We start from the raw sequence: 15634 nt of genomic DNA on the forward strand, positions 1-15634 counted from the left end.
TATTCTTAGGCTATTTGGTTATAGCTTTCATATAAAAAGGTTTAAATTAGTTTCATAATAGGGGTGTGTACATGCCTCACTGGACTTTTATCCCTACTCTTGCACACAGAGCTTTGAAACAAGATTTTAGCACCTTATTCAAATATAAGTAGACAACCAAGAATTATTAGACATTTGGGAAAAAGTTTAAACTGAAAACATAGGTCAGAACAAACAGAAAACCTGATTGTGCTGACACGTGCTATAGTCCCAGCTACTTGGAAGGATGAGGTAGGAGGGTCAATTGAGCCTACGATTTTGAGACCAGTGTGGACAACATAGAAAGATACCCCATCTCTAAAATAATTTTTTTTGAGAGTCTCACTATCGTGCCCTCGTAGAACGCCATGGCATCACAGCTCACAGCAATCTCAAATTCTTGAGCTCAAACAACTTTCTTGCCTCAGCCTCCCAAGTAGCTGGGACTATAGGTGTCTGCTTCAATGCCTGGCTATTTGTTTGTTTGTTTGCTGTTATTTAGCAGACCCAGGCCAGGTTTGAATCCACCAACTACAATGCATGTGGCCAGAGCCCTGACCACTAAGTATGGGCACTGAGTCTAAAATAATTTTTATAATAAATAAATAGAATTAGGGGTGGCGCCTGTGGCTCAAAAGGGTAGGGCACAGGTCCCATATGCCGGAGGTGGCAGGTTCAAACCCAGCCCTGGCCAAAAACTGCAAAAAAATTAAAATAAAAAAATAGAATTAAAAAAATTCAGAAGAGACAAAGAGAAAAAGGTGGCAACAGAAGAAAATTTCAAAGAAATCTAAATTAATAACTTTAGAGAATAAGAGATAGGAAAGAAAATATTACTAAAATTAAAAATTCATTAGGATTAGATGATGAAAAGCTAAATATCCTTAAAAATAGAACAAATGGAATAGAGAAATGAAAAATAAGAGAAGAAAATAAGTAGGTAATTTCAGAAGATATATCATCTGTAGGATTCCTAAACTCTGTAGAAACAATACTGATAAAAGGAAGATATTAACAAATCCCAGAAAGAAAAAATAGGTCACATACCAATAACGGGGAATTAGAATACCATTGAACTTTTTTTTTGAGACAGAGCCTCAAGCTATCCCCCTGGGTAGAGTGCTATAGCATCACAGCTCACAGCAACCTCCAACTCCTGGGCTCAAGAGAGTCTCCTGCATCAGCCTCCCAAGTAGCTGGAACCACAGGCACCTGCCACAACGCCTGGCTATTTTTTGGTTGCAGTTGTCATTGTTGTTTGGTGGGCCCAGGCTGGATTCGAACCTGCCACCTTAGGTGTATGTGGCTGGCACCTTAGCCACTTGAGCCACAGGCGCCGAGCCGAAAATAAATTTTTTGAAAAGAAAAATACAAAAAGAGATAAGCAGTTTGTAATCCCAGCACTTGGGAGGCTGAAGTAGGTAGACACTGCCTGAGCTCATAAGTTCAAGACCAGCTTGAGCAAGAACGAGACCCCCATCTCTAAAAAATAGCCAGGTGTTGTGGCAGGTGCCTGTAGTTCCAGCTACTTGGGTTGCTGAGGCAAGAGAATCGCTTGAGTCCAAGAGTTTGAGGTTGCTGTAAGCTGTGACACCATGCACTCTACCGAGGGCAACAAAGTGAGACTCTGTCTCCAATAAAAAAAAAGAGACATTAGCAGAGCAGACGCATACAAATGTGGTGGTGGGGGTTAGGAATTGTTTTCTTTCACATATCCCTAATCTCCTCCTATTGGTTTGCAAGTGTTTAAAAATACCGCACAACCCAAGTATATGCTGTCCATAAGAAACACTCTTCAAAGTAAAAGGGCATAGTATAAAAAGATGCATCATGCAAACATTAATCAAAAGAAGGAGTGGCTACAAATAAACATTAGGTAGATTTCAAGAGCAAACAGAAGTACCAGAACCAGAAGAATACTTTATGATAAAAGTATCAATTCACCAAGAAAACAGTAAGTAATCCTAAATGTGCATGCACTAAACAGCAGAGGTTCAAAATATGTATGTGAAGGACCAATCTGATAGAACTGAAAAATAAAAGGCCAAATCGATAATTAAATCCAGATATCTGAATATCCTTCTTACAACAACTGATGGAACTAGACAGAAAATCAGCAAGGATATCAAAGAACTAAATAAATCATCAACCAAGATACAACTGATATTTATAGAACATTCCATCCAACAACAGCAGACCGTCAATATTGTTTCATTCATGTTCATTCTGCTATAACAATGAAAAATATCAATTCCAGTGGAGGCCAAAGTTTATATGGAATTTGTACATTCTACCCATGGCATGTGTTTTTTCTCTGTGTTGTGGCGGACATCTGTAGTCCCAGCTACTTGCGAGGTTACTAAGGAAAGAGAACTGCATAAACTACAGCTTCTTCTCATATCCTAAAGATGTGTACATCAAGTTAATTGACAAGTCTAACTTGTCCCAGGATTAGAGTGGGTATATGAGTATACCCTGTGATGGAATGGTGTACTATCCAGAGTTGGTTCCCGCTTTGTGCCCTGAGCTGCCAGCACAGACTCTGGCCACCTGTGACCCTGAACTGGAATAATTGGGTAAATAATTACCTTATGTGTTTTTAATTAAAATTTCTTAAATGTATGCATAGCTCATTTATTTCCATGTTTAACATTAAAAATGTTTAGGTCTTAATTTACAAGTTTGATGATGTTTCTGTAACCAGATATATCCCATAAGAACTTAACTCCTGTTTATATCAATTACCTATGATAAAATTTGTTTTCTTATATACCCTTTTGCCTTAAGACACAGTTTCCAAGAACCTACTGACAAAATTAAGTAAGGATTTACTGTATACAGTGTTTTCAAGTGTCCACAGAATATCTACCAAGATAAACCATATCTTAGGACATAAAATAATCTCAATACAAATTTTAAAAACTGAATTCATACAGATTGTGTTATTAAAGTATAAAAATGGAAAATAGCAGTGGCTGAGGGAAATTAAGTATGGACTACACTGGGGCAGCATCAGGAAGATCTTTGTGGTTACAGAACAATTCTGTATCTTACATTTGGTGGTGGTTACCTAATCTACACATGTAATACAATTGGATAGATGGATACATAATGTTGCAATGTCAATTTCCTAGTTATAATATTATAAATTGTAACCACTAGGGGAAACCAGGTAAAGGGTACCTGGAACTTCTTTGTACTACTTTTTCAACTCCCTGTGAACTTATAATTATTTTAAAATAAAAAGTTAAAAAATTTACTTCTTTCCTCAGAAGCCATGGGAGTGTATGTTCCATCAAGACAATGGGGGTAAACTACTAAGAAGATGCAAAATCAAAAAAAAGAAGATAAGAAAAAGAGGGGAACAAACAGAAGAGATATGAAAAAAATTTCCAAGTGAAAACAGAAATTCTATTATAATAGTTATATAACATTCTTAGGCCTCAACCTGTTCCTGTTGAAATAGAAGGTCAGAAGACTCCCACAGTGACTGACTGCAGCAGGAAGAAAGAGGAGGAGGAAACCAGAAAGATCATATGATAAGTTTGACTTGTAGAAAAATTCTTTTATTTAGCTTACTGAAAAGAATGACTAGGCTCAGCACCTACAGCACAGTGGTTATGCACTGAGGCTGGTGGGTTTGAGCTCGGCCTGGGCCAGCTAAATAATGACAACTGCAACAAAAAAGGAGCTGGGTGTTGTGGTGGGTGCCTGTAGTCCCAGCTACTTGGGAGGCTCAGGCAAGAGAATCACCTAAACCCAAGAGTTTGAGGTTGCTATGAGCTGTGATGTCACACTACTCTATGGAGGGCAACATAGTGACACTGTCCCCCCCTAAAAAAAAAAAGAAGAGAGAGGTTAGACTGGTCAAATAGTCAAAGAACATGACACAATTTAAAAAAAAATTCCCACTATTTTATATTTCAAAACCCTGGGAGGAAACAATCTTAATTATTAGTTGGCTTAATAGTTGGGTAGATTCATTATCACTCTCCCTGGAAGATCTAGAGTGAAAGGACATTATGTACCAAAGATGAATTTTGCATATTTCACATTTCTACCTAGACATGGCCAGTCCCACATGTGCCAAGGTCAATTAAAATGTCTTTCTGGCCTACTTTGCCATAAACTGCTAACCTCTACAATGCCCTGCAGAGCATCTCAGAACACTGCTTCCAGGCTAGGACTTTTGAACTTTTGCCAATGGCTGGGAGAGTGGATTTACTTACTGACATGTCCATTCCATGGAGTCTTCGAGTTTCCTGAACCATTACAGTCTCCAATATTTTATAATACAAAATTTCTGCCAGCTTTAGTCTGTTTACAGCAAAATCTACAGGGAAAAATACAGGGGGGGAAATGAGCTCATCGGTTTTAGTTATTAAGAACTGAAGAACAAAAATTATATACTCTTAAATCTGACACATATGAAAATAGGCAAGGAAAAACTTGAATTTGTACATTTTGGGGGACAATCTAACAACCTTTGATATTGTGTCAATTTTTGTTTTTGTTTCTTACCTATGTGAGATCCTGGCTGTTCATCTGTTGACTGAGTGTAGTGTTGGCAGAAAGTCTCTCCTATTCCTTTCACGATTTTCATAATGTTTTCCAATGGATTACGTATACAAGATCTATAAAATACAAGAGAAACCTAATTACCAGGAAAAACATGAGTGCCAACATTCTTTATTTCAAAAATTAGTTTGGGGCTCAGTGTCTGTAGCTCAGTGGCTAAGGTGCCAGCCACATAACACAGGGGCTGGCAGGTTCGAACATGGCCTGGGGCCTGCCAAACAATGACAACTACAACAACAACAAAAAATAGCCAAATAGCCGGAGGGCTGTGGTGAGCACCTGTAGTCCCAGCTACTTGGGAGTCTGAGCAAGAGAATCGCATAAGACCAAGAGTTTGAAGTTGCTCTGAGCCGTGACGCCACGCACTCTACCAACATCGACATAGTGAGACTCTGGCTCAAAAAAAAAAAAAAAGTTAGTTTGGTTTATAGCAGTCAAAGTTTGTTTTTTTTTTTTTTTTTTGAGACAGGGCCTCAAGCTATCCCCCTGGGCAGAGTGCCATGGCATTACAGCTCACAGCAACCTCCAACTCCTGGGCTCAAGCGAGTCTCCTGCCTCCGCCTCCCAAGTAGCTGGGACCACAGGCGCCCGCCACAACGCCCGGCTATTTTTTGGTTGCAGCCATCATTGTTGTTTGGCGGGTCGGGGCTGGGGATTCGAACCTGCCACCTTAGGTGTACGTGGCTGGCACCTTAGCCGGTTGAGCTATAGGCGCCGAGCCAGCAGTCAAAGTTTTTAAGATACAGGGTTTCACTCTGTCACCTTGGCAAGAGTGCAGTGGTCTTCATAGCTTACTGCAACCTCCAACTTCCGGGCTCAGGTAATACTCCCCACTCAGCCTTTCTAGTAGCTGGGACAGTCACTAAAATTCTATTTTTAGTTATAAACCTATATATGTGATCAAAGTTTTATATATGTAAATTTTTTATACAATATACAAAATTACATATAATAAAAATTAATTTTGTTATATATGCAAAATAATTTGTTTCTGTGAGTTTGACTATTTTATATACCTCAGTGGAATCATGGAATCATCCAGTACTTGTCTTTTTGTGATTGGCTTATTTCACTTAGAATAATGTAAGGTTTCTTCTTTTTTTGTTTTTTAAAGCAAGATAAGGTCTTGCTCCTGTTGCCCAGGATGGTGTGTAGTGGCATGATCATAGTTCACTGCAGCCTCCTGAGTCGCTGGGACTACAGGCATGTTCCAACACACTTGGCTAATTAGCTTTCAATTCTTCTGAAAATATACCCAGAAGTGGTGTTGCTGAGTCATACGGTAATCATATTTTTAACTTTTTGAGAAACTCTATACTGTTTTACATAGTGGCAGTATCATTTTACAATTCTAAGTGTTAAGAGTTCAAATTTTTCCATATCCTCACCAACACTTGCAATTTGGGTTATTTTGGGGAGGGGGGAGTAGTGGCCATTCTAACAGATGTTAGGTGTTATCTCATTGTGGTTCTTTAATTACCAATTTTTTTTCTTTCTTTAGAGACAGAGTCTCACTCGATTGCCCAGGCTAAAATACAGTGGAATGATCATAGCTTACTATAATCTCAAACTCCTGGGCTTAAGAGATCCTCCTGCCTTGGCCTCCCAAAGTGTTGAGATTACAGGTATAAGCAGCTTTCCTGTGAAGTTTTTTTTTTTTTTTGCAGTTTTTGGCCAGGATTGGGTTTGAACCCACCACCTCCAGTATATGGGGCTGGCGTCCTACTCCTTTGCCCACAAGCATTGCCTGTGAGTTTTTTAAATTAATTTTTTCTTATCACCTACAATTTTAATTTCGTACTTATTGAAAAAATTCTTTTGGACTTTAAATAGATTATCATGTTTGTCTCTTTCACATATATAAAAAAAAAAAGACAGTGAGACCTGTCTCTATAAAAACAATTTTTTAAATTAGTCAGGCATGGTGGCAGGCAGCTATAGTCCCAGCTACTTAGGAGGCTGAGGCAAGAGGACCTCAAATTCTTGGCCAGGGAGTTTGAGACTGCCATGAAATATGGTAGCACCACTATACTCTAGCCTGAGCTACAGAGTGAGATCTGTATCTCTACAAAAATATGAAAATTTAAAAAAAGAAAAAGATGAGTGGAATAGGTTAATTAAAAGTCTTCATTTTCAGGATGTCTGTGAGTTTACACAGAATATTGACTGTTGTGCAATCAAGAGCTCTGGTGATGTGACATTTCTTTTTTTTGAGACAAAGTCTCACTGTATCATTCTGGCTAGAGTGCCACAGCAGCATAGCCCATAACAACTTTAAACTCTTGGACTTGAGCAATCCTCTTGCCTCAACCTCCCAAGTAGCTGGGACTACAGGTATGTGTCACTATGCCCAGCTAGCTTTTTCTATTTTTTTTTTTTTTTTGAGACAGAGCCTCAAGCTGTCCCCCTGGGTAGAGTGCCGTGGCATTACAGCTCACAGCAACCTCCAACTCCTGGGCTCAAGCAAGTCTCTTGCCTTCGCCTCCCAAGTAGCTGGGACCACAGGCGCCTGCCACAACGCCCAGCTATTTTTTGGTTGCAGCGTCATTGTTGTTTTTGGCGGGTCCGGGCTGGGGATTCGAACCCGCCACCTTAGGTGTATGTGGCTGGCGCCTTAGCTGGTTGAGCTATAGGCGCCGAGCCGCTTTTTCTATTTTTATTAGAGACTGGGTCTCACTCTTGTTCAGGCTGGTCTTGAACTCCTGAGCCCAAACAATCCACCTGTCTCGGCCTTCCAGCGTGCTAGGATTACAGGCATGAGCCATTGCACCCATCCTTATGGGACATTTCTTAAAATAGCTCCAATATCCTCTGAGATTTTCTTCCATGTCACTGATCCTCAATACCGTAAGTTTTAATACTGGTTCTTTCTTGATCTCATCAGAATCATCAATAGACAATTTTCGAACAGAAATCTGGATTTGTGCTCCTTCAAATGATCCTTAAATGGCATAAGAACTAAAGTACACAGGGACTATGGTCACAGGTGCCCAGCAATTCCACCTAGAATAATAATCGCACTCACATGCACAGGTAATGACAACTCTAACACAACTGACATCAACTTTCGCACAGAAAAGCATCTTCACAGGTGTCATCACACTTTCACCATCTCTGTTACAGCTCAAGGTAGAAGAATAGGAGGTAAAAGAGGGCTCCCTCAGACTAAGGGCCATAGACATGGAGATGTCAGGATGCCATGCCCACCAGGGATACAGAAGCTGGGTCTAGAGGGTGTGGGGGCCAGAGTGAGCCACACAGAAAAGACAGAAAAGCTTCACTGTGGTTTTGATTTTCATTTTCCTGGTTAGTGATGTTGAACAATTTTCAAATGCTTTTTAGCAATTTGTTTATCTCCTTTGGAGAAATGTTTACTCAATCCTTCAGATATTTTTTTTTTTTTGAGAGTCTCATTATGTCACCCTCCTTAGAGTGCTGTTGTGTCACAGCTCACAGCAACCTCAAACTCTTGGGCTTAAGTGATTCTTTTGCCTCAGCCTCCCAAGTAGCTGGGACTAAAAGAGCCTGTCTATTTTTTTTTTTCTGGTTGTAGTTGTCATTGTTGTTTGGCTGGCCTGGGATGGATTCAAACCTACCAGGTCCAGTGTATGTGGCTGGTGCCCTAGGTGCTGAGCTACAGGCGCTGAGCCCCTTCATACATTTTTAATTGAATTATTTGGTTTTTGTTATTGAGTTGTAGTTCTTTATATGTTTTGGATATGAACCCGATTTGATACATGGACTGTAATTATTTCTCCCATCCTATAGATTACCTTTTTACTCTGGTTTTCCTTGCTATGTAAAAGTTTTTTATCTATTTTTCCTTTTTTACCTATGTTTTTGGCATCATAGTCAAGAAATCATTGCTTATCCCCATGTAATCAAACATTCCCCTCATGTTTTCTTCTAGGAATTTTATAGGTTCAGGTCTTATGTTAGATCTTTAATGAATTCTGAGTTAATTTTTGAATATCATTTAAGATAAAAGTCTATCTTCATTCTTTTGCATGGGTATCTACTAAAAAGGCTATCCTTTCCCCATTATACAGTTTTGGTGCAAACTATATATCTGTGATCTCTTGTCACAGGTCACATAACCATATATGTGACGGTTTATTTCTGGGCTGTCTGCTGTGTTCCATTGGTCCCATAGGTCTGTCTTTAGGTCAATATCATACCATTGTGATTGCTGTAGCTTTGTAATTGGTTTCAAAATCAAAAAGTCTGGCCAGGTGCAGTGGCTCATGCCTGTTATCCTAGCACTCTGTGAGGCCGAGGTGGGTGGATTGCTTAAGCTCATGAGTTTGACACCAGTCTGAGTAAGAGCAAGATCCATCTCTACTAAAAATGAAAAACTGAGGCAAGAAGATTACTTGAACTCAAGAATTTGAGGTCGCTCTATGATGTCAGAGCACTCTACCAAGAGTGACAAAGTGAGACTCTGTCTCAAAAAAAATAAATAAATAGAAAAGTCTGAAGCATCCAGCTTTGTCCTTTCTCAAGACAGCTTTGACTATTCAGGGTCCTTTGAGAGTACATATGAATTTTAGGTTCTTTTTATGTCTGCAAAAGATGACATTGGGATTTTTTTTTTTTTTGAGACAGGGTCTCACTATGTAGCCCTTAGTAGAGTGCTGTGATGTCACAGCTCACAGCAACCTCAAACTCTTGGGCTTAAGCAATTTTCTTGCCTCAGCCTCCCAAGTAACCGGGACTACAGGTACCTGCCACAACGTCAATTTATTTATTTTTTCTGTTGCTGCTGTTGCAGTTGTCATTGTTGTTTAGCTGGCCTGGGCCAGGTTTGAATCCGTCAGCCTCAGTGCATGTGGCTGGTGCTATAACCACTGTGCGGTGGGAGCTGAACTGACATTGGGATTTTGATAGGAATTGTATCAAATCTATTGATCATCTTTGTGATCAACAGTATGGTATGGACATTTTAATAATATTAAGTCTTCCAGTCATCAACATTGATGTCTTTCTATTTATTTGTGCCTAGGCCTTTTTTTTTGCACCTTTGATTTCTATACTCCTTTCCTTCCTTTTCTTGTTGCTATAAAATGTTTTTATGGTGGCCTTGTTAAATCTTTTTGAATTATGCATACTTAAACAAGTTCAGTTCAGACCTATTACTTAAATGGTACAGAAGGCAAATCTTCCTAACAGTCTTACTACCTTATCAGCAACATGCTTATCTTCTGAGGTATTTCTAAGGCAAGGGATTGTTCTGTCCACTTTTCTGTATTCTGTTCAACTTTTGTTAAAGGACTAGGGATTTGCTCTTTCTTCTGAGATTTGGTTAAATGTCCTCATTTTAGGGTTCACTATACCTAGTCAGGGACATCTAGTTTTATGAGGATCTCTTCCCAAACCATCAAAGGAGGTTGGAAAATGGGAGCCTCTGACAGTTGTTAATATTTCTACTGGGTCCTGGTGGTGTGGTACATAGGGACTTTCACTTGGGGAGGCTTCTATGACTTTTTATCTACCTGTCTACTCACCCTATTTGTTTCTCTTCAAATCTGAAGTATTAATGAACACTCTCAAGATTCTGTCAACATTTCTCTTTCCCCAATACTGCCTTTTGCAGGTGGGTACCCAAATCATCCATTTCCTTCCTTGACTTTTACTTTGGAAATTTATAGCATGAAATCATGTCCCTGTCCTTGTTTGGTTGCTGCTAATAAATATTTTGCTGGTTCTTCCTATTCTTTTTTTTTCTAGTTAATATATACTTTATTTATAACAAACTGAGGAATTTTATGACAACACACATACACATGTAAATCTGTATGAGAAATCCAAAAATGTGGAAATGTTAACATCATTAGACTATGTTCAGTGATTGCATGGTGTTATGGTTTTTTTTTTTTTTGAGACGGAGCCTCAAGCTATCCCCCTGGGTAGAGTGCCATGGCATCACAGCTCACAGCAACCTCCAACTCCTGGGCTCAAGCGGGGTCTCCTGCCTCAGCCTCCCAAGTAGCTGGGACTACAGGCGCCCGGACAATGCCCGGCCATTTTTTGGTTGCAGCCGTCATTGTTGTTTGGCGGGCCCGGGCTGGGGATTCGAACCCACCACCTTAGGTGTATGTGGCTGGCGCCTTAGCCGCTTGAGCCACAGGCGCCGAGCTGGTGTTATGGTTTTTCTGTACCTTTTTATAGATTTTAAATGGTCATAGGGAAAAAATACATTATCTACATTTATAAGAATACTCAGTATTATGGATATATCCTCATCCCATTTAATCATACCCTTGTTTATGGATGTTGAGGTAGTTTCTAGTTCTGAATTCAAACCTTCAGAAATTGTAGGGGAAAGCTCATATCACCAAGTAATACAGTATTCCTTCTTTCTTCATTTTCTACACATCAACAAAGGAATAAATAATCTGTGTGTCTCATAGACCTGTTTTCCTTGCCTCAGTTGGGTTAGAATTGGTGAATTTCTCAGACTGTAGAGGACGTGGTGATTATAGGTAGAAGGTCATATTTACCAGGAAAATACTTTTGTTTAGAAGGATTCAGCGGATGTGTCCACTGCCTAGTGCTCTTGGTGCTTCCTGAGGCAGTGTGGGACTTTGAATCCAGGAAATGGGTATAGAAGATAACCACTGCCCACAGACAGTGCAAAAACCCCCAAGTAATTTATCTTTACCCCTGCATTAGTCTTGCTCCAGGACAGGGTTTCCTGTTGTTCATCTTTTATCTCCATCAAAAGAGAGGAAGTCTGGGCTAGGCACCCATAGCTAAACAGTTAGGGCACTGGCCACATACACTGAGGCTGGCAGGTTTGAGCCAGGCCCGGGCCTGCTAAACAACAATGACAACTGCAAAAACAACAAAAGAGCCAGACGTTGTGGTAGGCACCCGTAGTCCCAGCTACTGGGGAGGCTGAGGCAAGAGAATTGCTTAAGGCCAAGAGTTTGCGGTTGCTGTGAGCTGTGATGTCATGGTACTCTACCAAGGGCAACACAGTGAGACTGTCTTAAAACAAAACAAAAAAGAAAGGAGGTCTGGAACAGGGTACTTTCCTCCTCTTAGAGCTTAGCCTCTGGTGAGCCTTGCAGCATTGGTGCTGAAAACCTCCCTCACTGAGGGTGTGTGGGGCCCTGGAGAGTTCTCTTCCTGTAATTCAGGACTCGGAAAAGGTTTGTGCCTTTTACTGAAAATCTGTGAACGACAGTTGACCTAAAGGCTTGAGGTTTCTACACTGCTGATGCGGTTGGATGAGTGGATGAAATGGCTTATCAGTTGTGCCTGCTGCTGCCACAAGTCCATCTCAATGTGTACCTTTGAGGGGGTCCCATTCCTCAATCAGAGCCTGGCAGATCTTATCCCATCACTGTACAACGTAAGATAAGTCAACCTTGGGACCCAGATGAGACCTGTCTAGGAGAGAGGAAAGGTCAATTTGGTGCTGCTCAATAGTCTGATCTGGTGTCCTGTTTGGAGCATCTATTGAGAAAGGCATGAGCTCCCTTGTGCTCTGCTTATGACAGAGAGATCTATGGTTCTGAAACCACACCTGAATTCTTGATTCCTGAAGGTGTATTTGTTTAGCCAGTTTCCTCCTGGTAGTAATATTAGGGAATGGGTACCTTTCAAAGGCTTGAACCTGTTTGCTTTTCTGATTTTCTGTGATGGCTGCCAGGTCGATCTGGCTTCTTTGGTATGCATTCCTGACACCAACACTGAGGCTGGTTGTGCTTCTGGGTTACATCTTTTCTTAAGGAGCATTCTGACTCTAGTTGTGTCTGTTGTCTTACTCTGTAGTTTTTAAATCAACTGAATTTTAGACTCTGGAACACCAATTTCTTTGGCCAGTTGTTCCCTGGCAACTTTATCAGGTTGAGAGTCATGCCTAACCATGCTAGGAGGGTATCCTTTTGATTCTGGTTATAAAAAACCTTGTCTCAATGGGTTTCTTTTCATACCATGCCACTTGAAGTGCTATTCAAATTTATCTTGGGAAGATGACTTGGTTCTTTCTATTCTCTTATTTCATAAGGTATTAGGAAAAAATTTCTCTGATCTGGCTTCATTCTACCATCTTTAACCAGGAAACATGCCTCCTTTTGTTTAAAAAAAAAAAAGGAATGAAATTCCATTTTATGGCTATAGTACCAATATGGAATCAGTCCTGTATCTGATATACATTTGTTTTTGTTTTGAGAGAGTTTCACTCTGTCACCTAGGATAGCATGCCATGGCCTCAGCTTACTTCACAGCAACCTCAAACTCCTAGGCTCAAGCCATTCCCCTTCCCCAATCTCCCCAGTCCCTAGGACTATAGGCCTCAGCCATGACACTCAGCTAATTTTTCTATTTTTAATAGAGATGGGGGTCTCAAACTCCTGAACTCAAGTGAGCCTCCTGCCTTGGCCTCTCAGGGTGCTAGAATTTATATAAGCATGAATCACTACCCCAGGCCTAGATAAATTTTTTTTTTTTTTAGGCAGATTTTCACTTTGTCACCCTTGGTAGAATGTTATGGCATCATAACTCACAGTAACCTCAGACTCCTAGGCTCAAGCAACTCTCTTGCCTCAACTTCTCAAGTAGCTGGGACTATAGGCACCCGCCACAACACCTAGCTATTTTTAGACACTGGTCATGCTTTGGCTCAGACTGGTCTCGAACCTATGAGCTCAGGCAATTCACCTGCCTCGGACTCCCAATTGCTGAGATTACAGGCATGAGAAACAGGCCCAGCAGAAAAAAAATTAAGAGCAGTTTCTCAGCCTAGGAAATATAGTGAGACCATATTTCCTAAGGAAAAAAAACAAAAGCCAGACATAGGGCCATATGCCTATAGTCCTAGCTACTTGGGAGGCTGAAGCAGGAGGATCCCTGGAGGACAGGAATTTGAGAATGTAGTGAACTATGACTACACCACTGTACTCCAGCCAGGATGACAGGGCAAGATGCTAAATGAAAAAACATCTGGGACTACAAGTGCATGCCACTGTACCTGGCCATTATATATATAGGGTGTCCATAAAATTTGTAATTTTAAATTGCATACTAGAATGGGCACAGGATTGGGGGGGTTGGCACATCTTTTGTGTGGGGGACATAATCACAAGACAAACTCTCCCTAACAAAATCAATTTTTTTTTTTTTTTTTGAGACAGAGTCTCACTTTGCCCTTGGTACAGTGCTGTGGTGTCACAGCTCACAGCAACCTCCAACTCCTGGGCTTAGGCAATTCTCTTGCTTTAGCCTCCAGAGTAGCTGGGACTACAGGCGCCCACCACAACGCCTGGCTATTTTTTTTGTTGCAGTTTGGCTGGGGCTGGGTTTGAACCTACCACCCTTGATATATGGGACTGGTACCCTACTCACTGAGCCACAGGCACTGCCCACAAAATCAAATATTTTGACCCGGTTGCTTGTACCCTCACATTAACCTGAAATAAACTTACTTAATAAGAAAAAATGAATAAATTGCATACTATTTTAAATTGCACAAGAACTTTATGGACATCCTGTATAATATTTAATAGGTACTTCTATCTGGTTTTACGCCAACATATTTTATGATTGAATTGATATAGTAAAATTTGCCAGATTTATATCCTCCATCTCAAGAATTTTGAATATACTAAAAATAGAATAGAATGTGGAATCCAATTTTAAAAGACATTTAGAAAAATAACAGTATTGTACATACTCAAAAATATTTATAAGTTGTTCACTTGGTGCATTTTTCAACCCAGCCACAATACTCTGTAACCGGCTTACACTTTGAGTGGCTGATGCAACAGGAGTAATGACTGCTTCTTTTTCTCGTAAATAACGCCGTCCTGTCAGTGGAGTAGAAGGTGCAAACGATCTTTTCTGTTAGAAAAGAAAAATCTTCAAGATTAAAAAGTCATCTTCCCCCTTATATATTTAATTCAGCATATATATCATCTTCTCTATTCATACTTGATGAATATCCATGGAATTTTTAGCAATGCTAGTCTAATAACATCCTTATCCTTGCATAATACTTTTTTAAAGCACTCTCTACCTCTAATCTCATTTTATCATCACGAAACTCATTTGAAATATATATAACATACATATTTTAATTTTACACATGAGGAAAGCAGCACAGAGAAGTTAAAAAACTTGTTTAACCTAACAAAGATAATGGGAGTGTTTGGATTAGAACTTAGGATTTCTACCTTTGAGACTAGTGAATTTTCCATTAGACCTCATCCTCCAACCTATTTTACATATAAATAAAAAATTAAGCTTTGGCCAATAACAATCAAATCTACAGTTATATAGCTGAAGTTAGAGAAGGGCATATAGTTTGTACCATGGGTAGGAAAGCAAACTACATTTTTAAAGCAATCTCCCAGAGGCTAAGTTGAAGCAAAGAAAGAATAGTAAGAAAGCAAAAATTCCTCTTTATGTCAAAAGATACATACATTTACTAATAAACCCACACACACTGAGAAAATGTATAAAAAATATGAATAATAGCAAGAAATGAAGTGTAAATACTAAATGAAATCGTTTTACAAATTACCTTTTTAGGCTTTCATAGGAAATATGAATTAGGAGAAGAAACTCAAAATTTAACAGGAAAGATGCTTCTGCTGTTAGTAGAATCACATAGAAAGAGAAAAAGATTATTCAACACTGAGGCCAGGCTGAGTTATATTACTTTTTCAAAGTGTTGTTGAAGGTTATACTCCACATTAGCCTGAGTTGCTAGCTTCCCTAATGTGGTATCACCAGTGAACTTTTGAGGGGTTCCAATTTCTTCTTCTGCATCTGCTCCCAAAAAGATCCTTTCGTCAAAATCACCAACAGTTAAAACATACTCTTCATACTCTTTGTTCACTGCTTTGCTGCAAAGAGAATTATTTTAAGCTGACAGAATAGTACTAAATAACACAATGAATTTATCTTGACTTAAAAATAGATCTAGAGGCCACAGCTTAGAAAAGCTAAGGACTTTCTAGGTTTTTTGTTTGTTTGTTTGTTTTTAAACAGAGTCTCACTATGTTGCCCTCAGTAGAGTGCCATGGCATCA

General features: G+C 39.7%; 1 protein-coding gene across 1 annotated transcript in view; it reads right to left on the reverse strand.

The window, feature by feature from the left end:
• RBL1 (RB transcriptional corepressor like 1) overlaps positions 1–15634 on the reverse strand; it is a gene marked incomplete at its 3' end in the record, with an annotated part of 71099 nt that overhangs the window by 39197 nt on the left and 16268 nt on the right. Inside the window, exons 8-11 of the mRNA XM_003787800.3 lie at positions 15263–15449; positions 14276–14442; positions 4540–4652; positions 4248–4351 (exon numbers count right to left, since the gene is read on the reverse strand). Coding sequence (XP_003787848.1) covers positions 4248–4351; positions 4540–4652; positions 14276–14442; positions 15263–15449 — 571 coding nt within the window. The remainder of the gene's footprint in view (positions 1–4247; positions 4352–4539; positions 4653–14275; positions 14443–15262; positions 15450–15634) is intronic.

The sequence above is a fragment of the Otolemur garnettii genome, unplaced genomic scaffold (genome assembly GCF_000181295.1).
Source record: "Otolemur garnettii isolate 467f Iridium unplaced genomic scaffold, OtoGar3 scaffold00023, whole genome shotgun sequence".
NCBI classification, from domain to species: Eukaryota; Metazoa; Chordata; class Mammalia; order Primates; family Galagidae; genus Otolemur; species Otolemur garnettii.